This window comes from Bufo bufo, chromosome 4 (assembly GCF_905171765.1).
Source record: "Bufo bufo chromosome 4, aBufBuf1.1, whole genome shotgun sequence".
Taxonomy (NCBI): domain Eukaryota; kingdom Metazoa; phylum Chordata; class Amphibia; order Anura; family Bufonidae; genus Bufo; species Bufo bufo.
The window spans coordinates 96240599-96266811 of NC_053392.1; the positions used below are offsets into that span (position 1 = coordinate 96240599).

General features: G+C 47.2%; 1 protein-coding gene across 2 annotated transcripts in view; it reads right to left on the reverse strand.

Moving 5' to 3' along the window:
- The window catches only part of LOC120999956 (ribonuclease H1-like), a 48308-nt gene extending 23031 nt beyond the window's left edge, over positions 1-25277 (reverse strand). The window contains exons 1-4 of one of the 2 annotated variants that reach the window (XM_040430989.1): positions 25186-25277; positions 21976-22100; positions 7175-7274; positions 6249-6303 (exon numbers count right to left, since the gene is read on the reverse strand). In XM_040430989.1, coding sequence (XP_040286923.1) covers positions 6249-6303; positions 7175-7274; positions 21976-22100; positions 25186-25235 — 330 coding nt within the window. In that variant the 5' untranslated portion in view covers positions 25236-25277. Of the gene's footprint in view, positions 1-6248; positions 6304-7174; positions 7278-21975; positions 22101-25185 lie in introns of both variants that reach the window. The other variant, XM_040430988.1, reaches the window with a different exon arrangement.
- Positions 25278-26213: the final 936 nt, after the last annotated feature.

Below are 26213 nucleotides of genomic sequence, written 5' to 3' on the forward strand. Positions count from 1 at the left end.
ACTGTATCCTGGCCCCTGAAGCCCCTGGCCTTCCGTTTTTTCTCTCCCTGGGGGTCTCTTCCTCAGCTCTCTCCCCCACCTGGCCGCCGTTCGTCACGGCAATTCTGGGGCACTATCGCGGTCGCGGCCGTTCGCTCCCGGCCGCGCTCCATTACTTTAGTCCCCGGCTTTTCGGGCCTACTAGGCCGCAACTCCCCGCCCACTTTTTCTCTTCCCGGGCTTTCTCACGTCTCCTCCCCTCCGTGGGGGGAGCCTGGGAGGGGCCTCTTCTGCCTGCCAAGCCGGCCCCAGGTTCTCTGCTCTCTCTCTGAGAGGCGGTTCTTTCTCCGGCTGTCGGCTCCTTCTTTCTGCGGTCGCCGGCTCCTGCTATCTCCGGTCGCCATCTTCTGCGCTCGGTGCGCTGCACAACTCCTGGGGTCCGGTAGGCAGCCTCTGGCTGATTGCTCCACAGGCCCCTTCCCTCTCTTCCCTCTCCATTGCTGCATTCTGCTGCAGCCCTGCCACCTGAATGAGGTTTCCTGCCTACTATATAGCTGCTGCAGCACCTCTTGGGAAATGTTGTTTCCGGGGTTAGATAGGTCAGCCCTGCTGCTCTATGGGGCCCTCCTCTCCCGGCCTCCGTATCGGATCGCCACGATTTTCGTGCGTCCGTTGTCTACGGAGGTTTCCACGTGGTAGGGCTCCCTCCATGGCGATCCTTCAGTCCCTGGCGGATTCGCTGGAGCGCTACCTACAAATTGCGGTCTCCTTCCCCCCCTGTGCCACGCGCACGCTAAGATACAGGGTCCCGCAAAGAGTAGCCCATGGACCACCCTTGGGTGGTCTCAACTAGCTTCCACCCCTCCCCGGCATCCTCGGGTCCCCCAGGACAGGCCGGAGGCTGGTGACGAAGCCTTCTCTGTCAGTTGCCTCTGGGGACACCTCTGCACCGATTCCCTAAGAACAGAGCATCAGGCGGTCTTCCACCATGCAGAATCCTCTGCGTGGTCAAGTCAAACGTGCATGGTGGTTCCTACCCTACCAGGTTTGGTGCCCCTCTAGTGGACTTTCAGATGGCGCCCTCCTGCCTGCACAGGTAATTACCGCACAGGTAAGGCAGCCGTCACCGTGCTTAGCAGCTGGGACACCTACGCGGTGTCTCTGGTATGTACGCCCTCGTAGGCTGTGCACGACAGACCTTCCTGGCCCCTATCCAGGGGCTATGTTCTAGGCAAGCTGATAGTTCAGGCAAACGCCACTTGTAGGGTTGGCTCCCCTTCTCGGCCTCTAAGGGTTCTTTTGTAGTGCCTGTACCAGAGAATACAGGCCAGCCTTTATGCCGTGGCGATTACATCTGTCTGTTTCCAGCTGCCTTGTTACTTTCATAGGTAGAGTTCCTGCTGACTGGTTAGGTGTCCCATGCGGCACTATTTCCCCCTACCGGGCGAGATACACAGGCCGCCTTCAATTGCTGTAGCAATTGCACCTGTCTGTTTCCAGCCACCTTGCTCCCTTCATGGGTAGAGTCCCTACACCATCTCCTGATGCTGTATCCAGTATCCCTGGCGGGCTCTATTGTTCCGTGCGGCACTATTTCTCCCTTTCCGGCGAGATATAGAGGCTACTCTGAATTGCTGTGCAATTGCCTCTGTTTGGTTCTAGTGGGCACCAGGCTACCACCTTGTGCCCTTCATTTTTATTTAACCTCTCTATCTCCAGGAGCTGTAGCCGTTGCTTCTGTTTGGCCTTATGGTGTACCTTGCGGCACTATTGCTCCCTTACTGGACGAGATATTGAGGCCACTTTGTAGTGCCGTTGCCACTGCAACCTCATCTAGAGTGCACCAAACAGCCATCTTACTCCCTTCTTAGGTGAGTTTCTGCACCGTCTCTGATGCTGCAGCCGTTACACCTGTCGGGCTCTATGGTGTGCCATGCGGCCCTATTTCCCTCTATTTAGGTGAAATAGAGGGCATTCTTCAGTTGCCATTGCACTTACCTTGTTGTGGTGTGCACCTGTCATTCCTTGTGGTACCGTGTGGCCCTATTTTTCCCTTCCCGAGCGAAATATAGGTGCCATAGCTAACGTGGCAGCCGTTGCACTTCTCTGGTCCTAGGGTGCTCCATGTGGACCCATCGCTCTAATCTTAGACCTAGTACCTCGGCCATCTCCAGATGCTGTACCCATTGCACCGGTCTGGTCGTATCTCTACACTACACAGCCTCATTTCTACCTTACAGGTTGAGGACCTGTACCCTCCAAATGCGGTTGCATTCCTGGATGCTGTGGCTATGTTTCCACCCTCCTTTGTGTGCAACATGCAGCCACTTTACCTCGGTTTTCGGCGTGTATTTTTAGTGTCCCTGTCACCGTTCAACCCACGTGCTGGGCCCTATGGTGCAATCTGTGGCCCATACGGCTTCTGTATTACTGGGTGCTTCCTTCCCCGGGCACTAATCTGTGCTGCGGATGTTGGTTACTTCCCTTTTCGGCATCCTGGTTCAGCTCGAATATGGTAGCCATATCTGGCAGGGGTGGGCCTGCCCAACCTCCTCCTTGTCGGTCTATTTCTACTTCTGGTGTACCCAGTACATGACTGATCTGTTCTGATCTGGTGGGTGGTCCACATACAACCACGCTCCCTACACCATGGCCTGGTGGTTGTTGGTTTTTGTGCTAGGGTTGCTATTGCCATCCTTATCAAATACTACTTTCGGCTGCACTCCGCGTTCCACATATTATAAAGGAGTATCCGCGTTTCCTATTACAGGGCGGACCATTCCTCGTGGAGTACAGTGATCTCCACTGGATCTTCTCCTTGTTGGGGTACGTAGCTTGCTGAGCTCCGGCCGCTGCGGTAGTTTTTCGGCCATCACTTGATGTCCTCCGCCACACGGAATCCTCCTGGGGTCAGCGACATTTCCTCGCTGGACGTCCTCCCTGATGAGTCAGGGACAGAACCACTGAGCGTCACACACCTGCCTGGTAGGTGAATTTTCTGCTGATTGCTCTGACATAGGACAGGGTTCCGTAGTTCCTTCTGGGTCCGGGTGTTCCCTTATTTCTATGCTTAGTTGTACTATCTAACAGAGGGCAGTCCTTTGGGACCTTGTTATTGTCCTCGCCCATCCGGTACTCTCTCCCCCTGGGAGCCTTCTGTATGTCGGTCGCAGCTGGTTTCTACATTTCGTGTAGTCACTCCCGCTTCTTTTATAGCGACTTCACCATTCCTTATGCATATGGGCGTCTGTTTTAGTGGTACAACCCAAGCCACTGTATTTGCCCTCCCCGGGACAATGTATGCTGATTGCTAGCCACTATTCTTTGAATGGCTAGTTGTCCATGGCCAATTCCTTCCCATAGGGTGGTTCTTTTCATTTTTTCTTGGATATTCTGGTTTTTGTTGTCCTCTGGTGGTTCAGTTCCTGGTTCCTTGTGAGCCCATTGCGGGTACTCCTTTCTGGAGTCCCTGTCACCGTTCATTTGATCACTCAGATTCTGTAGGATTATCGTTGTTTGGGAAGGGACCTGGGTTGATTGTTCCCCTTGCGGGTTCCAATAGCCTTTTGGACCTCATGGGATTCATGTCTGTCTTCCCATCCTCCCACTTCAAGTACCTGGTGTTGAGTGGTTTAGTGCTACGGTTTGCATTTCCACCTTATGGTATCCTTCGGGAGGGACCCCTCCTGTTTGTAGAGCCTTCCTCCTTCTTCTCAGCGATTATTTTATTTTCAGGGGCTCGTTCCTCGTCTCCTGGTTTTGGGATGCAGGTCTTCTCTTATTTTTTTCTTTTTACCTGGCCTTTACTTCCTACCTCCTCCCTTTCCAAGGGTTGGCGGTTTTCCTTAGCGCCTTTGGGAGTTTTCTCTTTCCAATAGGACGTTTATCTTCATCACCTGCTTCGCGGTGGGGGGAGTCCTGCTCCCTTCATATGTGAGCCTTGCTATGGCTTCCCTCACTCCAGTGTGCCCCTGCTGAGATTTCCTGGGCTTGCATCTGGTTCCCTTCTTCCCTGATAATGAGTTTCGCCAGAGTTTCTCCGGTCTTGCGCTTCTCAGCGATATTTTGTTTTCAGAGGCTCGTTCCTCGTCTCCTGGTTGGGGATGCAGGTCTTGTCTTTTCTCTTTTCCTGGTTTTTACCTACAACCCCCTCCCCTTCCAGGGGTTGGCGGTTTCCCTTAGCGCCTTTAGGATCTTTTCCTTTCAATAGGGCGCTTAACTTTTTCACCTGCTTTGCGGTGAGAGGAGACCTGCTCCACTCACATGTGAGCCTTGCTATAGCTTCACTCTCTCGTTTGGCCTTCAGTGATTCCAATTTCCCTTGCTCCCCTGGCCCTTCAGGGGTTGACCTCAGGGTGTTTGTGCTTTCAACTGAGACAATTGGGATGTTGGGTAGATCCGATACGCGATGCTGTCCTACTTTCCCTCCAGCCTTCGGCTGAGCTGGGTGTTCCTTTGCCTTCTTCTTGCATTTGGGACCTTCTCCCAGGCATTTGTCCTGGGGTGCTGGCAGTCGTCACTGTGGCCTCCTTGGAGTTTCTCCCTTGTTATGAGGCTTCCTGCCTATTCCGTGCTTTTCTCCTGTTGGGTCACATGGTTCTCCCGCACCTGTATGCCCACAGGTGGCATGGTTGTTCTTCCCACCCTCGGGGACTGCTTTGGGACGTCCCATGGTGCTGTGTCCCCCAATGCCATGCACGAGAAAATTGGATTTTTTGTACTCACCGTAAAATCCTTTTCTCGTAGTAGGCATTGGGGGACACAGATCCCTCCCTATGTTGTTTTACTTCAGCTTCTCCGGGCTGGTCTCTTGATCTTTCCCGGTACGGGAGTTGTTGGTTCCTTGCCTTTCTTCTCTCTCCTACTGCTTTTGGTACAAACTGAGCTGCCTAGTGTCTGTGGAGAGGGTATAGCCCAAAGGGGAGGAGCCAACACTTTTTTATGTCTAGTGTCGCCTCCTAGTGGTAGTTGGACATATACCCATGGTGCTGTGTCCCCCAATGCCTACTACGAGAAAAGGATTTTACGGTGAGTACAAAAAATCCAATTTTTTATTTTTTTTTTGTTCATGATAATGCAAATGGATCCGTTTTGACTTACACTGAAAGTCAATGGGAGGCAGATCAGTTTTCAATTGCACCATATTGTGTCAGTAAAAACGGATCCAGCCCCATTGACTTAGGCTACTTTCACACTAGCGTTCAGAGCGGGTCCGTCTGATGTTTCATCAGACGGATCTGCTCCTATAATGCAGACGTTTGTATCCGTTCAGAACGGATCCGTCTGCATAATAACTTAGAAAAATTTCTAAGTGTGAAAGTAGCCTGAACGGATCCGTCCAGACTTTACATTGAAAGTCAAAGGGGGACGGATCCGTTTGAAGATTGAGCCATATAGTGTCATCTTCAAACGGATCCGTCCCCATTGACTTACATTGTAAGTCTGGACGGATCCGCTTGCCTCTGCACCGCCAGGCGGACACCCGAACGCTGCAAGCAGCGTTCAGGTGTCCGCCTGCTGAGCGGAGGCTGAACGCCGCCAGACTGATGCATTCTGAGCGGATCCGCATCCACTAAGAATGCATTAGGGCTGGACGGATGCGTTCGGGGCCGCTTGTGAGCCCCTTCAAACGGAGCTCTCAAACGGAGCCCCGAACGCTAGTGTGAAAGTAGCCTTACATTGTAAGTCAGGACGGATCGTCCGTTTGGCTCAGTTTCGTCAGATGGACAGCAAAACGTTTTGGTGTCCGCCTCCAGAGCGGAATGGAGGCTGAACGGAAGCAAACTGATGGGATTCTGAACGGAATTGTGCACCTTTGGGGAGGGGATAGTTGGCTAATCAATGACCTGCTCCCTTTGCAACATGTCAAATGGCCACATGATGCAAGAAGGGAGGGGGAAAGGGGGGAGAGAAGAGATCAGGTCACCAGTGAGGGCAGCAATTGGCTGCAGCAACACAGATGCCTTCAGCGGCCAAAACACACATGCAACAGGTCAGCTTCATAAATACAAATCTGCTGATAGATGACCTTTAAAATGAAGAGTTCGTGGGGCGGGTGCACTGCTGCTCCTTTCATCTCTACCGTACTGTGCTCATGAGATGAATAAAAGTGCACATGTCCGACTTGTCACTTCATTCATTGTGAGGGTTTAATTGCATTAATAGCATATGCCATATTCTGACATAGTATTTGTCTATTCTGCACCATTGTACCCCTAACAAATTCATGTAAAGTAACAGGATCGTTAGTGCCATGCAAAAATGACTACCTCAATTTCAGCCCTCTGATTGGTCTGTCTTCCATACAGTCTTTCTGAAACATTTCTGCAAAAGTAAATCTAATTTAAATCAATTTATCCAAGGCAGCAACTAAACAGATCAATATGAGTGACATCTACTGCACACAGCACAAACTATAAATGTGCAATAAATGCGGTGAGAAATAGAGGCCACTTTCTGCGTATGATGCGATGTATATGTTGTGCGATTCTGTATACTGTATGCCACCATTCTTAAATATGGTCTGTACGTTGGTGCTCAGTCTAAACTTGTGTATGGAATATGCATCCCCTTGGACGAAATCAAATCACCTGACTGCTAAAAACTTACTTTTTTGGAAGTGGTAATGAGAGGTTTCCTATATTGTACCCTCAAGCCCTATGGAAATGCATGGAAGGGAGACTCCTCAACTCCACCCACTGCAGAATGGAGATAAAAATGAGGGATTTTGAACTTTGTTGACAATTTGGGGAACCGATTCTCATTGGGGTTATATTCCATGTTCTCCTATCCCTGGAACCAGAACAGGTTCTTATCAAGTAATTTGCCAAGTATTACCAACCTTTCTGTTTCTATCCATATGCCCAGCTCCTCACACTGAATCTGCTTACCTCGCTTCCTGCGCGCTCCTGGTCCCCGCACCGCCATTTCTCCCGTGCATGGATGAAGCGAGGCAAGTAGATTCAGTATGAGGGGCCCAGGCACATGGCAGACATTTTTTTGTCTCCAATAACCCCTTTAATATATTAATCTGAATATCATAGATGTGGCAGCGTGTTGGGGTGCATGAAGGGCTGTGTCATCCATGTTCAATCTAAGACTTGTGTGTAGGGGCGTGAAATAAATCAACCCTTGGCACTCACACTGAGTCATGTGACAGCAGTCCATGAAAGTGACAAATGCCACCAGTACTTACAATGGATGATTCGGACCCCAATAAACACCAATGCCGGCTTGGGCTCCATATCTGCCATTGCGAGAACAGCTTCCATCTGTATAGACTGTGGCCGATCTTTCTGTTAAGAGGAAACGTTAAACTGCAACTGAAAAAGCACAAAATATAGAATACAACCTAAATTATACTAAAATGGCAACAAACATGTCCTTATACACTACTCCTCGCTGTTGCACAAGAGCCCAGAAGCTATTGGCATGTTGCAAGACTAAAGCTGAACCTTTTGGAGTTCCCTGGGTTTCTGCATTGAGTTCAGGGTGGTGTAGGAACCAGTTATATTTATACTCTGCTCAGAAGCACTTTCCAGATTTAAAAAAAATATATTTTTTTTTTAAAGGAGTAATTCAGTTAAGTCACTTTGTGGGGCTTACATAATAGAAATCCCTCATTTTAGAAACTACACCTCAAGTTATTCAACAAAATTTCACTTTTTGCAGAATTTAATCCATTTTCCCTGCAAGGCAGCAAGGGTTAAACAGCAAAACCAAACTCAATATATATTACCCTGATTCTGCAGTTAACAGAAACACCTCAGATGGGGTCGTAAACTGATGTATGGGCACACGGCAGGGCTTAGAAGGGAATGCGCACCATATGGATTTTGGAGAGCAGAATTTTTTATTTTTTTAAATCAGATTTTTATTAGCAATTTTTCAATACAGTAGATGCAATCACACCCAAACCCGCCCTCCCTTCCCACCCCTCCAAGGCAAGAGCAATATACCAAAGTTCCAATATAATGAAAAGCTCAGTTCGTTTTGTAGACTAAACCATTACACAAAGCTCGATACAGGGTAATACGTCGTTGCATATGTGCATAAGCACCTGGGCAATTATTTACACAACCATGCGTAGAATATTACACATATGTGACACCTTATAGGTATACACTTCAGACACCTCCTAGAATAGCACTTTATCCATGCCTTCCCAGACTCATTCCACATTCCCCATTTAACCCTCCACTTCCAAACCTACTCATACACTCTCTCACACTTGGATATTATAATGTTGAATCCAGAGTGACCAAATTTTTTGAGATTATTTCTTTTATGGTAAACAAATTGCTCAAGGCGTATCAGTACATGTACCTTGCTCTCCAGTTCATTCACCGATGGCGGTTGTCTATCCAACCAGTGAAATGCTATCACCTTCCTCGCCTGATACATCACTCGCAGGATTGCCAGTCTTTTCTTCGCCATCCCTTCTGACAATTCCACATACCCCATAATACAGGACAGAACTGTCATATCCAGTCTGACTTCGAATACATTCTTTATTATCTCCTCTACTCCCCTCCAATATCTCCTCAACCTCGGGCAATTCCACATTAGGTGTATAAGATCAGCGTTTGCCCTGTCGCATCTTGAGCAACAGTCGTCTATTCTGTACCACATCATCTTCAATAGGACCGGTGTCTTATACACTCGATGCAGTAACAGGAGTTGAGACACTCTATGGGCTTCGCTTACCGCCACCTTAGTAAAATCCTCAAAGACAGTGTCCCACTGCTCCTCTGTAAGATCCGGAGCATCCTTCCTCCATTTCTCATATAGTGGGAAATCTTGTTTTTTAAACTGCGCTTCCATAAGGCAGGGCTTGACAAATTTCCTTGGAATCTAGGAGCCAGCTAAAAAAGTTAGGAGCCAGGCGGAGCCGCGTCATAAAGCCCCCAGTAGGTGCCCCCATAGTGCTCCCCCCCCCACTTTTCCATAGAGCCCCCCAATAATGCTGTATACCATGTTGCATATACCGCCGCTCCGTCCCCGGACCCTATTGACTATAATGGGGACAGGGGTGGAGCTCCGGCACAGCACGGCAGTTCGCGGTGAGAGGCCGCCGGACTAAAAAGTTGGACATGCAGTACTTTTAGTCCGGCGGCCTTTCACCATGCACTGCCGTGCTGCGCCAGAGCTCTGCCCCCATTATAGTCAATAGGGTCTGGTGGTCCGGCGAAACAGCGGAAGGACGGATCCGACAGGGTGAACAGCCTGCCGGATCCGTCCTGCCGCAAGTGTGAAATTACCCTTAGTTATATAGCTACTGAATGAGACAGAAGAAGGGATGCCTTTTAACATGTATATCTCCTTGAGAAGCCAATTTGATCCTAAATGGTTAATTCAACCTGTAATCTATACTGTGTCCTGTCACTTTTATCTCTCTGCTCCTGTCCCTTAATCTGATCACTGCTGCAACTAAAGCATCAGCCGACAGCCTCAGTGTAACCTGTTCTTTTAACTCAAAGAATGGAATGAGTCACTAACTAATCGGATCTTTAGATTCTTTTAACCTGAGACTCATTCGATTCTTTCTAGACTCCCTCCTGTACTTGTGTCAGTGACCTAGAGCTGCTAGTCCTTGCCTCAGCTCTGATTGGTTGGAGGGCGGGGAGGGGAGGGGCTGGCAGAAGTCGCTTCCACTCTAGGATCAGATTACACTCCTCCCGAGCCCCTCCCCTCCCTGGTGCCAGCGTCTCTGCTATTGTGTGCTGTGACTCACTGACTGAGGAGCTGTTTCAAACGGTGCTGCCTCCGGACAGAACGGCAGCTCCTCACCCATCGCCCGGGCACCTTTGAAAACGGGCTGACAAAATACCCAAGCGCCAGGACTAAATTTCTGGTCGCCATGGCGACCTGGGATTTGTCGAGCCCTGCCATAAGGCAAGCGTAATTTAGTGATATCACCCCCGTTGTGCCCCCACTTGTTTTCACCAGATCTATTACTGAGTTTTTCTGTTTCCGGACCCACCGCCTCCACCTGTCCTTGAGCTCGTAGTGCATGTCTGAGTTGCAGGTATAGGTAGAATTGGGACTTCAGCAATCCAAATTCCTGCTGTAATTGACTGAATTCCTTAAGGGTATTATTATCAAACAGCTGCCTCATGTATTTAAGCCCTTTTGCCTCCCACACCTGCACTCCCTCAACTTTGGAGAGCAGAATTTTAAGTTGCATCTGAAGACCCCCTTGATGCACCAATACAGTAGAAACTCCCAAAGAATAACTCCAATTTGAAAACTATGGGATAAGGTGACAATTTTATTGGTACCATTTGTGATGCAAGGTTAAAAAAACAAAAACAAACATTTTTTTACAGCATTCACCTGACAGCAAGTGTTTCTTTTATGGACGGAACAAAACCAAATAGGTCTCTATTTTTGTTAGTTTCATAAAGCATTTTTTGAAAAAAATAAATAAAAAAATTGGTGTCTATTTTCTGAGATATATATTATACTAGCAGAAGGACCTGACTTTGCACGGGTATATTTAATCTATTTCATTTCATGTTTCCGTGTGCCGTAAAAAGATAACAGTATCCCCCATAACATTGACCGCCACAGTGCCCGCCCCTTTTACAGTGACCTCCACAGTGGCCAATCCTTTAATAGTGGCCCATTCTCTCCATGCATGTACAGTGTAGTTCATAAGTCATATGACAGATTTTTTTTTTTAATAGGTTTTATTTCTCGTTTTGTCAATTTTAGAATAACAAAACCATAAAAATCAAAACAAACCAGAATAAAATTAAAGATTACATTCAGCAACCTTAATTGACAGTCAGGAAAAGGAGTTAGGCTGGGTTCACACGAGCGTGTCCGGATTAGTTCCAGATGCGTCCCGGTGTGTTGCGGCAAACCCGCGCGAGTAGGAATGCAATTGCAGTCAGTTTTGACTGCGATTGCGTTCCGATGTTCAGTTTTTATCGTGCGTGTGCAATGTGTTTTGCACGCGCGTGATAAAGAACCGACTGTGGTACCCAGACCCGAACTTCTTCACAGAAGTTCAGGTTTGGGTTCGGTGTTGTGTAGATATTATTTTCCCTTATAACATGGTTATAAGGGAAAATAATAGCATTCTGTATACAGAATGCTTAGTAGGTGATCATTTGAGGGTTAAAAAAAATTAAAAAAATTAACTCACCTTCTCCTGTTGTTCGCGTAGTTCTCCCGGTCTTTAGTTCTTTAAAAGATAAACTATGGGCTAAAGGACCTTTGGTGACGTCAGATCACATGTGATTGGAGCATGTGATCTTACGTCACCAAAGGTCCTTTAGCCCATAGTTCATCTTTTGAGAAGTAAAGAAGAGACCGGGACTTACGCGAACAAACGGAGAAGGTGAGTTAATTTTTTTTAACCCTCAACTGATCACTTACTATGCATTCTGTTTTCAGAATGCTATTATTTTCCCTTATAACCATGTTATAAGGGAAAATAATGCAGTGAATAGACTGTCACCTAGCAACCATGCGTGAAAATCGCACAGCATCCGCACTTGCTTGCGGATGCTTGCGATTTTCACGCAACCCCATTCACTTATATGGGGCCTGCGTTGCGTGAAAAACGCAGAATATAGAGCATGCTGCGATTTTCACGCAACGCACAAGTGACGTGTGAAAATCACCGCTCATCTGAACAGCCCCATAGAAATGAATGGGTCAGGATTCAGTGCGGGTGCAATGCGTTCACCTACCGCATTGCACCCGCGCGGAATACTCGCCCGTGTGAACGCAGCCTTATAAAGCTGTTGAAGAAACAGTACATTTCAACTAGTAATCCTGAATATAATTGGTCGCCATCAAGACTGTCAGACATTCACACACCACATTCACTCGGGCAGCGACCTGAAGACAGAGTTATGTCTACGAGTTATTCCGATAGAGTTGGCACTCAACCACAGGCCCCAAATCTTTTCAAACCTGTCTGGTGTACCCCTAGCTTCAAAGATCAATTTGTACATAGGTAAAGTTGCATTGATGAGTTGAGTCCAGTGGGATAAGGAGGGATTCTTTGGAGGTTTTCAATTTAGCAGGATGGACTTCCTAGCATAGAATAGTAGTAACTTGTAAAGGATTTTAGTGTATTTGGTAGAAATGTCGTTGACAAGGCCCAGTAGACTAACTTCTGGGGATTTAACTGCCGGGAGACCCAGTCTGGAATTAAGATATCTGTGCACGTTTTCCCAAAAGTCTGCAATAACTGGACACTCCCAAATCCTGTGCATTAACATTCCCTTGCCAATGCCACATCTAGTACAGATATCTGATAGGAGTTTATATATGCGAACTAGATGCACAGGAGTCAAATATATTCTGAGTATTCACTTAGTCTGAATCAGCTGATCCCGTGCACAATTCACAGATGATCTCCATGTAGAGCCCAATTCCCTCTCCTGCCACGGGTCTAAATAAGCGATATCCTCTTTCCATTTGGCGAACGCTCTAGATATAGGCCAAGGTTGAAACGATATTAGTGTCCCATAGAAGGCAGAGACCATTTTACCATGTACTGCGCGCCTGGCAATTTTCTCCATCTCCCCATATTCTAGCCGCAGAGGGCCCATCCCGAATTGGGACACACAAGCATGCCTCAGTTGGAAAATTATATTTGGCCTCTAAAGCCAAGAAGGTCTTAAAAACCCCCTCATACAATTCGGTGAGGTATTTAATCCCCCTCTGCGGCCAGAACTCAAAGTCCAAGAGAGTAGTCAATTCAGAGAGTTTAGGGTTTCTCCATAGGGGCAAAACTGGGGACCATACTGCATTTTGTGTTTTGTCCCCTCTCACCACCACCACAAATGAGTTCCATGCGTTGATCACCCCCACCATGGGGGAGGTAAGGTTTTTTACCGGGTATTTGCCTGCCCTATAGACCATGTTTGTCATGGCCTCAAAGGATCCCATCAGGGCCGCTTCTAGTACCACCGCTGGGTTATTTGGATCCGCCTTAATCTACCAAGCTGCGCAATTTAAATTGTGTGGCTATATAAAACAGATACAGGTCCGGGAGAGCCAAACCGCCCAATCCATAAGGGGCCCAGAGTGTTTCCCTAGCAATGCGGGTTACCGAGGCTTTAAGTTCTTGTGCAACGTAGCTCAGTACTGGAGCCATATTGAGTGTAAGGAACTTGGTAGCATCCTCATGGATAACCATTCCTAGGTAAGTGAATTTATCCACTATCTGCAGGGACAAGTGAGAGGAGATGGACCTAGCATCTACGTCATCCACCAGGTATAGAATTGATTTACCCCAATTCACCCTTAGTCCGGAGAATACACCATACTCGTTGACCACCTCCAGCAGAGCCTCTAGCAATGTGCCCACATCTCCCAAGTAGATTAACATGTCATCTGCATCTAGCGATATTTTCTCAGTGATGCCAGCAATGTCTCATCCCTGTATTTTCGGACATCTGACTATACGTGCAGACATAGGCTCCATCACCAAGGCAAACAAGGTGGGCGACAATGGACACCCCTGTCTGGTACCCAGTCTCAGTGCAAATGAATTGGAGAGATACCCAATTACCCTCACCCAGGTCGTTGGCTGCAGGTAGAGCAAATGTAACCATTTGAGGAAGTTCTGAGGGATCCCCATTTTCGTTAGTACTTCCCACATAAAACTCCACTCTACCAAGTCAAATGCCTTCTCGTTGTCTAGTGAGGCGATTGCTCTGCTGCCCGCATTGTCATGGGTGACCTGTAAATTTGTGAATAGAAGCCTCAAGTTTGTCAGTGGTTTTCCCCAGGCATGAAGCCTGATCAGTACCGACAATAGAGAGAATGACTGAGGATAACCGATGTGCCAATACTTTAGCTAAAAGTTTGAAATCCGAATTTATCAGCGAAATAGGCCTATACAAGCTGCATTTGTCCAGCAGCTTCCCAGCTTTGTGAATCACCACTATTGTGGATTCATTAAAGGATGCAGGTAGTGACCTGTACTCCAGAGCGTATGTAAATAACTTACTCAGCTATTGACTAGCTTCCTCAATCTGGAATGCATACCACTCGACCGGAAAGCCATCTGGACCTAGGGTTTTCCCCTGCGCCATAGACCGTAATAGCAGTTTGGATTTCTATTGGAGTGATAGGGGTGTCTAATATCCGCCTCTCCGACTGAGTTGAGGGGGGAAGGGGAGTATCCTCAAGAAAGTCTCAGTTCTTCCAATGACTTCACTATTGTAGAGGAGTAAAGGGTAGAGTAGTAGCTGACAAATTGCTTACAAATAGCTTCAGGGGTATTCACAACCTCACCCAACTCAGTTCTGATTGCCGGTGCCACAGTCTGTGGGGTCTCTGTCATTGCCAAGTACACTAAGGCCCTACCACCTTTGTTGCCCTCGGGAAAAAATGGACTGTTTGTGTGTACTCCTGTCGGATGCAAGGTGTATAGCCTCTGAGCTGCAAGCCATGCTGTCTCATGTTCTGCTGTGGGGTCTACCGTGTACGTCTCCTCTGCGCTTGCCAACTTCTCTTCTAACCCTCTACGTGTGGAGAGTAGCTCAGCCCCATGTGTCGCTATTGCTGCCATTAGTATTCCCCTCATAACTGCCTTGCATGCGTGCCATTCTGTCAATGGATTAGAGGACCCTGTGTTAGTTTCCCCTAATTCTGATAATCCCTCCCTGCATTTTTGTTCCACCGGGAGCCCCTTCAGCCAAACAGGATTTAGGCGACCGTTAATAAATGGACGGCTTAGTGGCTGTGTAAGGGTAATTTGAAGTGGGGCATGGTCAGATATGCCAGGGCAGATACTCGGCTGTCCTCACCCATGCAAGTCCTGCCTGATTGGCAAACGCAAGGTCAATACATCATAGTGAGTGTACAGAGGAAGAGTGACATGAGAATTATCTGGTATCAGGATGGAGGCTCCTCCATACCTCTGAGATGGTGTGCCTGTGCCCAATGAGACAATGCCAGGTTATGCCTGGGTGACGGGTGTAGCCTATCCAGTGTAACATGGAAATCACCCAGGAGGAATAAAAAAAAAGAGCTGGCGGGAGTAGAGCTACCCGTTCCATAATTTGGTCCAATATCTCCCTATCTGAAGGTTAGGGGACATCTATCTCAGCAATCAAAACCTCACAGCCTTTAATCGCGGCTTGTAGCAGTACAAATTTCCCAGACGGATCAATGTGCATGGAGATCAGCTGAAACAGCAATGCTTTACTCACAAGTATAGACACACCTCTGGCATAGTTAGAATAGGTTGCATGATATACACAGCCTATCTATGGTCTTTTAAGCGCCAATACTTTTTGGCCTCGAAGGTGGGTTTCCTGGAAGATAAGAACATCTGGATTATATTTCATTTCTTTATGTAATTGAAAACTAAGGACCTCTTTACCTTATTATTTGGTCTCCAGACATTACAGGAGATCAGCTTAAAACACGCCATGGGTTTTTCAAAAAAAAGGGGGGTGCCACCACACCCTGCATCTGTCAGAGTCGCTACCCCATTCACACCAAAGTAAGAAAAACATGAAACTTCCAACTACAACCCCACCCTAAATTGAGCTAGTAATTGTAGAACTGCATGTCCATCGAACAATCCAGTCTGACACTTCTTCTAGAGTCTGGAAAAACCTCGCTTTATCTCCCTATTGGATCTTGTCACAGTATCTGTGCATTCAAAATGCCATCAATAAAATGCTCCTGTGTTTATTGTCCATAACATACGCCTGCCCATACCATAACCCCACCGCAAAAAAAGGGGGTTAGTCAGCACCTCCCAGTGCGCAGGTGCACACTGCCATGGCAAAGACCTAGAGGGAAAAAAAGAGACAATGCAGCAGCACTCTGCAAATCAGACAAAGTACAACAATGCTTACAAAAATTATGGTGCCAATACTACGCTTATTTATAAAAGCGAGATGCTTGGACAATGCATTTTGTACAAAACCATCTAAGCCCGTCTGCCGAACGTCAAGGCGATCTGTTAGACGGGTCCTAACAGCGCTGTCAGTTTGTGGCTCAGTGTCCATAGGGGCAAGTGCTCTGGGTTCATGTCAGTCTGACTCATACCATCTACCAGCTCTTTCAGTGATGTAGGGGCAGTAGAAGATGCATTTTTGCGGCCCATAAGTATGTTTCAGATGCGGTATATATAGTAGATGCTGAGTACATGCAATAACTAATATCCTGGGGGAGAGGGGGGGGTAGTAATTATGAAGAACAGAGATCCAACATGGTGTTAACAGATATCCATGAGAGAGGGAGCTAGATAGAGCAGCCCAGTAGGGACGATTGGTATGGTTGCCAGGCTCAGTTCTGAGACCAACTGCCCCTTTATCTTAGTCAAATCAACCTCCTCCCCAGCTTGTCAGAGTGTGTTCCCTTCCCAGTTATCTGTGATCAGGCACCATGTGCGGGCAAGATGGCCACCAGCTGTCTCTGGGCCCCATTTTGACTGGAGCTGCTCCTTCAGAGGTGTCCCTTTCAGCTCTCCAGCGGTGTGACGAGAGGCTTAGTGCCGGCAGCAGGGGGTGCGCTGTGATGGTCCGGAATCACCAACTCACCGCTCTCTGCGGGAAAGATGGCCGCCCTCTCTGCTGCAGGAGGAAGGAGCGCGATTCACCACAGCCGCAGGGGGAAGAGCCGCTGGCAGCAGGGCAACAGACCAGGGTGAGGGCAGACCCTCATGCAGTGCAACACATCTCCGTTGCATAGGGTTGATCAGATTGTTGATTGTGGCCTGTGGAATGTTGGTCCACTCCTCTTCAATAGCTGTGCCAAGTTGCAGAATATTGGCAGGAACTGGAACACCCCGTCGTATACGCCGACCCAGAGCATCCCAAACATGCTCAGTGGGCAACATGTCCAGTGAGTATGCTGGCCATGCAAGAACTGGGATGTTTTCAGCTTCCAGGAATTGTGTACAGATCCTTGTAATATGGGGTCGTGCATTATCATGCAGCAACATGAGGTGATGGTCGTGGATGAATGGCACAACAATGGGCCTCAGGATCTCGTCACAGTATCTGTGCATTCAAAATGCCATCAATAAAATGCTCCTGTGTTTATTGTCCATAACATACGCCTGCCCATACCATAACCCCACCGCAAAAAAAGGGGGTTAGTCTGCACCTCCCAGTGCGCAGGTGCACACTGCCATGGCAAAGACCTAGAGGGAAAAAAAGAGACAATGCAGCAGCACTCTGCAAATCAGACAAAGTACAACAATGCTTACAAAAATTATGGTGCCAATACTACGCTTATTTATAAAAGCGAGATGCTTGGACAATGCATTTTGTACAAAACCATCTAAGCCCGTCTGCAGAACGTCAAGGCGATCTCTGTTAGACGGGTCCTAACACTAAATACTACCTGTTATGCGCCATAATGACCGCCATAAAATTCAGGGAGTGTTGGACCCACTCTGCCTTTTTCCATCTTTTGTGGCAAAATGGCCTCCATTACAAGGGATGCAGGTACCAACATGCATGCTGAGCCCACCCTATACCCTTCCTGGTGCTAGACAGCTTTCAATGAATGTAGTGAGAGCAGGCTACAGCTTAACAAGGTTCCAAGTAGAGCTTCAACATGCAACAAGAAGAAATGAGACAAAAAATTTGAGCATTCAATTAATTGAAAACAATTAAACTGAAACAGGCTGTTTTTCAGCTAATCAAAATTTTAGGACCACATGCCTTTAAAAAGGCCAAATCTGTGCAAAGATGTGGATTCATTGTCCTTTTCTATCAGGTAGTCACACGTTGTGATGGCAAAGGCAAAAAAACTCTCTTTTTGAACATGGTCGGGTGGTTGAACTGCATAAGCAGGGTCTCTCACAGCGCGCCATCGCTGCTAAGGTGGGATGCAGGAAGACATTTGGAATTTCTTAAAATGATCCTGAAGGTTATGGAACAAAAAAGTCAAGTGGAAGACCCAAAAAAATTTCACCAGCACTGAGCGGAGGATCCAAATGGCTGTCCATCAAGACACTGGACGATCCTCGACCCAAATTAAGGCCCTTACTGGTGCTGACTGCAACCCCATAACCATCAGACGGCATCTTAGATTGAAGACGTTTTTTGTTTTTGAAGCCCTTCAAAGACCTCGTCTCCTTGAACGCCACAGAACTGCTCGTTTGGACTTTGAAAGAGAGCACCAAACATGGGACATTCAAGGGTGGAAGAAAGTTTTATTCTCTGAGAAAAAAATGTAACCTTGATGGTCCTGATGGTTTCCAACGTTACTGGCATGACAAGCAGATCCCACCGGAGATGTTTACTACGCGCCACAGTGGAGGGGGCACCATAATGGTCGGGGGTGCTTTTTCCTTCAGTGGAACAATGGAGCTTCAGGAAGTGCAGGGGCGTCAAACGGCCTCTGGCTATGTCCAGATGTTGCAGAGAGCATTCCTCATGACTGAGGGCCCTCGTCTGTGTGGTAACGACTGCGTTTTTCAACAGGGCAACGCTACAGTACACAATGCCCGCAGGACAAGGGACTTCTTCCAGGAGAATAACATCACTCTTTTGGCAAATCCTGCGTGTTCCCATGATCTAAATCCAATTGAGAACTTTTGGGGATGGATGGCAAGGGAAGTTTACAAAAATGGACAACAGTTCCAGACAGTAGATGGCCTTCATGCGGCCGTCTTCACCACTTGGAGAAATGTTCCCACTCACCTCATGGAAACGCTTGCATCAAGCATGCCGAAACAAATTTTTGAAGTGATTAACAATAACAGCGGAGCTACTCATTACTGAGTTCATGTTTGGAAGTTGTATTTCTGGAGGGGGGGGGGTTTAGTTTTTTTTTGGAGGTGTGGTCCTAAACTTTTGATCAGCTGAAAAACAGCCCGTTTCAGTTTATTCGTTGTTTTCATTAAATGCTCAATGTTTTGTCTCGCTCCCATTTCTTCTTGTTGCATGTTGAAGCTCTACTTTGAACCTTGTTAAGATCCAGCTATGCTAAATAGGATTTTTTGCCATTTTTCAAGTGGTCTTAAACTTTTGATCAGGACTGTATATGCAGTCTCCATTACCACAGCCTGTCCTCTCTGTACTTCATGATCTCCATTCCTACAGAGATTCAGCATAAGATCTCGAGTAACGTCCTGCTGTGTGACTAGGACAGATTTTGTGTGTACTAACAGGACAGTGGCCATTTTGTTTCCCTTGATTGCTCCCTATACAACATGAGCCATTATAAATAATGAAAGGTATTTGGGAATATATTATAAAGTAATATTAAAGTTCTCATTTTCTTAATTCCCGGAGAACCCCTTTAAGCAGATCTGCCTGGTTTCCTTGTTATTGGAAGCCACGTCCCCTCCTGTCCTGCTCACAGCAGCCTCCCTCGTCCATCCCTGCACCTGCCATGGAGGAGCTACCTCATCCATGCCTGAAGCCTGTGCTGCTGTCTGGGTCCTAGAAGCTCCCCACTTGTATCAGAGGTGTCTTCTGGCACTCATTGCTGTGCAGGGCTGGAGGGGGTTAGCAGGAAGATTCTTAAGAGCAGAAATAAAGAAACTTTTGCTGAAGGAAGGGAGACTGAGAAGCGGTGATGCATCTCCTGTACTGAGAGGATCCTGCTGTATGTAAGGATGTAGCAGAAACTATGAGGAATCCAAGTGTCTGTCCCGTTTATGCCCCCTCTGCTCAGTGGTCTTATCACACACGTTTATTACAGCCAGACCAACAGTTCAGTTTGGCTGAGGTCAGTGATATCAGCTGCAGTCATTTGTCTCCCCATCTGTAAATGTGTGCCCTCTCCTTCCTGCACACTGTGTATAGTGATATGTGACTTCCACCACTGTATACAGATATGTGACCCCCTGTACACTGTATATACAGATATGTGACGCTCACCACTGCATAGAGATCCGTGACAGTCTATACGTGTGACACCCCCCCCCCCCCCAATTTATTCATCAGAGGCTCCGATTCCCCCCGCAGCTGCTCCTCCCACACAGCCATTGAGGGAGCTCCTCCAGGGACACGTCATGGTGAACAGGTTAGAAAAATGATATATAGCCAATACATGTCACATTATAAAAATACTTCCTATTTTTGGCTATTGTCTGGGACACTTTGGATTTTTGATACTCAGAGAGGCCAACCGCTTTAAAAAAATAAATAAAAATTCCAGCCTGTGGCAACCAATTTCAGCTCAGTTTTTACATTCAAACTGTTTTATATAATTGCAGCCAGTTTCATACTCCAGCATCCTGCATAGGTTGTAGAGTTGTTGCGATACCAAATTTTTGATTCGGTTTCGATACCATGAAAAAGTATTGCGATACTCGATACCATTCGATACCACGCGAAAAAAATAAACAAAAAAAGCCACGTGCATTCCTCATTTTTAAAAATGGCGAATCGCGCAGTTTTTATTTTATTTTTTCTGTTCCGGCATTCACCACCTAGATTTTTTTTTTATATTTTAATAGTTTGGACTTTTCTGACGTGGCGATGTAATATGTTTATTTATATATTTTATATGTGAAATTGGGAAAAGGGGGGTGATTTATACTTCATATTTTAGTTTTTTTTTTTTTTTTTCACTTTTTATTTAATAACTATTTCCCCCCTTAGGGGCTAGAACCTGGGATCTTTCATCCCTTTTCCTATTCACCCTGATAGATCTCTATCAGGGTGAATAGGACTCCACACTGTCCCTGCTGCTCTGTGCTTTGTGCACACAGCATCAGGGATGTTACCATGGCAACCAGGGCTTCTGTAGCGTCCATGGCTGCCATGGTAACCGATCGGAGCCCCAGGCTTACACAGCTGGGGCTCCGATCAGAAGCTGCCACTGCACCACCAATGAGGGGGAGTGGAGAGGTCCCTGTGGCCACTGCCACCAATGATTTTAATACTGGAGGGTTGAGAGGGGCCGGCGCACTGTGCCACCAATGATTTTAATGGGATGGGGGGATTGAGGGGGGGGGGGCACACTGCACCACCAATGATTTTACCCCTTTATACAGGAGGCGGGTACTAGCAGATCAGCGGCAGTTAACTGCCGCTGATCGCAGCTCCCTGTCAGGGGCAGGGTGCCGGCAATGCGATTCTGCTGCCGGCACCCGCCTCCTGTATGTGTTAAAGACTGACTACTGTATATGAGTCCAGACTTTCACTATTAGGCCACACAGAGCGGCGCCCAGCGATGTCTCAGCACTCACCATTTAGTCCTGGGCGCCGCTCCGTTCGCCTGCAGTGCCCCATTACTGTCTCCTCTCCTGCTCCACATGCTGCTGATTACTATCGGAGCGATGGGAGGAGACATCAGCTTCACTAGTGGGCGTTCCTTCTCCCTGGCTGTAGCGCTGTCCAATCGCAGCGCAGGGAAAAGGAACGCCCACTAGTGAAGCTGATGTCTCCTCCCATCGCTCCGATAGTAATCCTATCATTGGTGGCGCAGTGCGCCCGCCCCTCCTCCGCCCCTCTCTTCTCATTGCCGCCCCTCCTCCACCCCCTCTCTTCTCATTGCCGCCCCTCCTCCACCCCCTCTCTTCTCATTGCCGCCCCTCCTCCACCCCCTCTCTTCTCATTGCCGCCCCTCCTCCACCCCCTCTCTTCTCATTGCCGCCCCTCCTCCGCCCCTCTCTTCTCATTGGTGGCAGCGGCAGCAGCACAGGGGGAGGGAGGACAGCTTCCTTCTCCCCGTGCTGCTGAGAGAGAACATGAGCGCGCCGATAGCAGCGCGCTCATGTTCAGAGATACTAGACTGCGCAGAAGCGCAGCCCAGTATCGAAAAAACGGAAATCCCGGTATCGTATCGATACCGGGACAAAAGTATCGATTGGGTATCGAAATTTCGATACCCGCAACAACCCTAATAGGTTGTTTAACCCATAGGATCCCAACACTGTACATGTACAGCGCTCTGATCGAGTAGGTGCGGGAGCTGCGCCCGATCGATCAGCAGCAGGGTTCCAGCTGTTCCCAACCAGTATATTAGGGCCCCGCTGTTTGCAGTCCACAATATGGGCACACATGCTCACGTACATGAGCCCTAACAGCAATTCCATACCTTGTCCACAGGATGAGTTGGAGGGGTAGTCAGCGGCACGTATAAAATGTTGTGCTTGCTCATAAGTTGGGAACTTTTTGTACCTTGCTGACGGATAGCGGTTCACCTGTGTTCTGCATTCATCCCTACATCAAACAATGGGTTATAAATTAATAAAATAAATGACGTTTTAAATAAGTTTTCTGAAGTTTCTTATTATATACAGAATTTCTAAATCTTACCTTCTCCCAGTTCATGTTTCAAATACAGTTAAACAAAATATCCTCACAAAACAGTTCACTGGCAGCCTGAGCCGATGCAATACTTCAGACTACAACTAACATTCCCTATACAAAAAAAACGGTTTCCAATTAACATGCGCTACTTGTGGGTGGAGTTGAGGAAGGATTATGCTAAATACTCTGAATTCCAATTATCTCAAATGGCTCTCATCCAAACAGTCAGAAATGCTCTTACTACCCCAAAGTTCTTTACATCCTTAGATGCCTTCCTCTCCTCATCCCCAAGAGCAGCATTCAGCAATTACAAGCAGATATGTTAGAATTCATATGGGAGTGAAGTTCTTCTTAGGATTATAAACTTGCTTTATTTCCTCCTTTGCGTACAGGAGGTATTGGAGTCCCTGATTTATTACATCACTGGGCTTGTTTAACCACTTCAGCCCCCCTAGCTTAAACACCCTTAAAGAGGATCTTTCACCCGAATAAAGTATCTAAACTGACTATATAGACGTGTACAGCGGCGCCCAGGGATCTCCCTGCACTTACTGTTATCCCCGGGCGCCGCTCCGTTCTCCGGTTATAGCCTACGGTATGTTCGTAGTTAGGCTCCACCCAGGGGAACCTGCCGCGGTCTCTTTCTCCTATGCTGTAGCGCTGGCCAATCGCAGCGCTCAGCTCATAGCCAGGCTTTTTACACTTCTGACCTACACTACTTTCACCGTTTATTGCTCGGTCGTGCAACTTACCACCCAAATGAATTTTACCTCCTTTTCTTCTCACTAATAGAGCTTTCATTTGGTGGTATTTCACTGCTGCTGACATTTTTACTTTTTTTTGTTATTAATCGAAATTTAACGATTTTTTTTGCTTTTTCAGTTGTAAAATTTTGCAAAAAAAACGACATCCATATATAAATTTTTCTCAAAATTTATTGTTCTACACGTCTTTGATAAAAAAAAAAATGTTTGGGTAAAAAAAAAAAAAAATGGTTTGGGTAAAAGTTATAGCGTTTACAAACTATGGTACAAAAATGTGAATTTCCGCTTTTTGAAGCAGCTCTGACTTTCTGAGCACCTGTCATGTTTCCTGAGGTTCTACAATGCCCAGACAGTACAAACACCCCACAAATGACCCCATTTCGGAAAGTACACACCCTAAGGTATTCGCTGATGGGCATAGTGAGTTCATAGAACTTTTTATTTTTTGTCACAAGTTAGCGGAAAATGATGATTTATTTATTTATTTTTTCTTACAAAGTCTCATATTCCACTAACTTGTGACAAAAAATAAAAACTTCCATGAACTCACTATGCCCATCACAAAATACCTTGGGGTGTCTTCTTTCCAAAATGGGGTCACTTGTGGGGTAGTTATACTGCCCTGGCATTTTAGGGGCCCAAATGCGTGCAAAGTAGTTTGAAATCAAAATGTGTAAAAAATGGCCGGTGAAATCATAAAGGTGCTCTTTGGAATGTGGGCCCCCTTGCCACCTAGGCTCTAGGTGCTATGGGGTCGTCTTTTCAGCACCTAGAGGCTCCGTCTACTCACCCTGTATTGCGCCCCGCTCGTCCCTCCAGCCCGCCCATCTCTAGATTGCCAGCCTCCATCTCATCCATCGGCCTTATTCTCGCTCCTGTGCCGTTTGAGTCTGTATTCGGCGCAGTGACTGACCGGCCGGGCATCGTCTGTTCGGGAGCGGTCAGACAGTCACTGCGCTGAATACAGACGCACATGCGAGAATAAGGCCGATGGATGAGATGGAGGCTGGCAAGCTAGAGATGGATGGGCTGGAGGGACGAGCGGGGCAGAATACAGGGTGAGTAGACGGAGCCTCTAGGTGCTGAAAAGACGACCCCATAGCACCTAGAGGCGCATTTGCATACCAATAAAAGTTGTTTTTTTTATTGGTAACGGCTGCACACACAGGTCTGAGAATAGCATGGTTAGGTAGAGCAGACACTGGCAGATCTCTAGTGTCTGACAGCTAATTAGGTCCAAATGAGGTGGTAGAAACCCTTTAAGAGGGTTTAAGCTAGGGGGGCTGAGGTGGTTAAAGGATCAACCTGATGGGTTGCTATGGGCAACTCCTCTATTCCTCACAGTCTACTGGAATTCTCACATGCGGCCATGTGCAACCAGCTGCGCCATTCGTTTCAGGGGCTGCAGGGCCTCCGTTCTCGTGATCATTGGGGGTCCCTGTGGGTGGGGAATAACTTGTAACAAGCAGAATACCCCTTTAATATTGGAATTATTATGTGGGATCACAAGGATTTATACAGCATGCTATGGGCAGTTTCCCATAGCCTTCTCTATAGGACTTCAAGAATGCCACACACAAAAAATATAAAATGATATATGGCTTTATATTTTGTGGCCAGTGTCCTATAGAGATCTCCCTGGATGATGCCTCTTGCTTCACCCTGCTTGATGCCCACTACCATCCCGCCATCTCTTGGGGTTTCTCATTACAAGTAGTCTGTGACTGAGAAGCCAGTAACAAACACCACAAGCCTAGTTTCTAAATGGCCGGCGCTCAGCAAGCCCTACAGCTACACATCTCCGCCGACTCCTCACAGCCGCGGATTACGACACAACTTTCAGAGCCGCCATCTTCCCACTACGGTCACAACATGGCCGCCGTGCTCAGCGCGGGCGTTCCTCCGGCTTCCCGCCAAGATGACCCAGTTGTAGATTACACGTCCGTGCATTGCGCAGACACCAAGGTATATAATACATGTCCTATGTACGATTCTAGCCAGTATAATACAGACATATACTGCTGCCCCGTCTAGAGAAGATAACATGGCCTATAATAAAGGTCCTATGTACGATTCTAGCCAGTATAATACAGACATATATATACTGCTGTCCTATCTAGAGAAGATAACATGGCCTATAATAAAGGTCCTATGTACGATTCTAGCCAGTATAATACAGACATATATATACTGCTGTCCTATCTAGAGAAGATAACATGGCCTCTCCTCACCAGCTGGAGTAGACGCCGGGCTGGCGGCCGCTGCGCACCGCGTAGTACATGGCGCCGACACTATGGCTGCTTTCCTCTGGCTCCTCAGTGGAGAAGACGCGCTCAGGAGGGGGGAGGCGCTATTAATACAGTGTGGAGGAGGCGGGAAGTGAGGACAGTGTGGGGGAGGGGGCTCTTCATCCAGCCCCAGTGTAATGTATGGCTAATGACGCCATGAAGAAGCTGCCCCGCCGTTTGTTTTAAACCTGCACTTATAGAAATGCACAGAAATAAAATGGACAGAAATAAAACTGAGGTGTTAGTCTCAGTGCCTGGTCCCTTTTCCTAAGGAGTGTGACAAAATGGTGGACAAGCATAATATGGCTGAAAATGAGGTGGAAATGTATGGCTGCTGGTGAAGCAGGGGTTGTGTCAGTGTCTCTGCGCCATATTCTTTAGAAGGTGCACTTTTTTTTACCAAGTATGACGTCGCATACAATCACATAGGGAACAGCTTCATAAATATGTCAGGACAAAGTGTCATGCAGGATTTAGTGAAATAATAGTCAATGGCGTCGCAATGCGAAATGCTGCAACCGCGACAGTCGCAAAAAATCCGACTTGGATGGATTTTTTGTGACAGTCGCATCGTGTCGCATTGTGACACCATTGACTATTACACAAAATCTTGCATGACAAGGCCTCTTTCACACCACCGTATGGCTTCTTCTGTGTTTTGCGGTCCGTTTTTCACAGATCCGTTGTTCCATTTTTTGTTTCCGTTGTGTTTCTGTTTCCGTTCCGGTTTTCTGTATGGCGTATACAGTAATTACATAGAAAAAATTGGGCTGGGCATAACATTTTCAGTAGATGGTTCTGCAAAAAAACAGAATGGATACAGAAGACATACGGAGTACATTCCGTATGTGTTCAGTTTTTTTGGCGGACCCATTTACTTGAATGGAGCCACGGAACGTGAATTGTGGGCAATAATAGGACATATTCTATCTTGGAACGTAAATACGTAAATGGAATGCATACGGAGTACT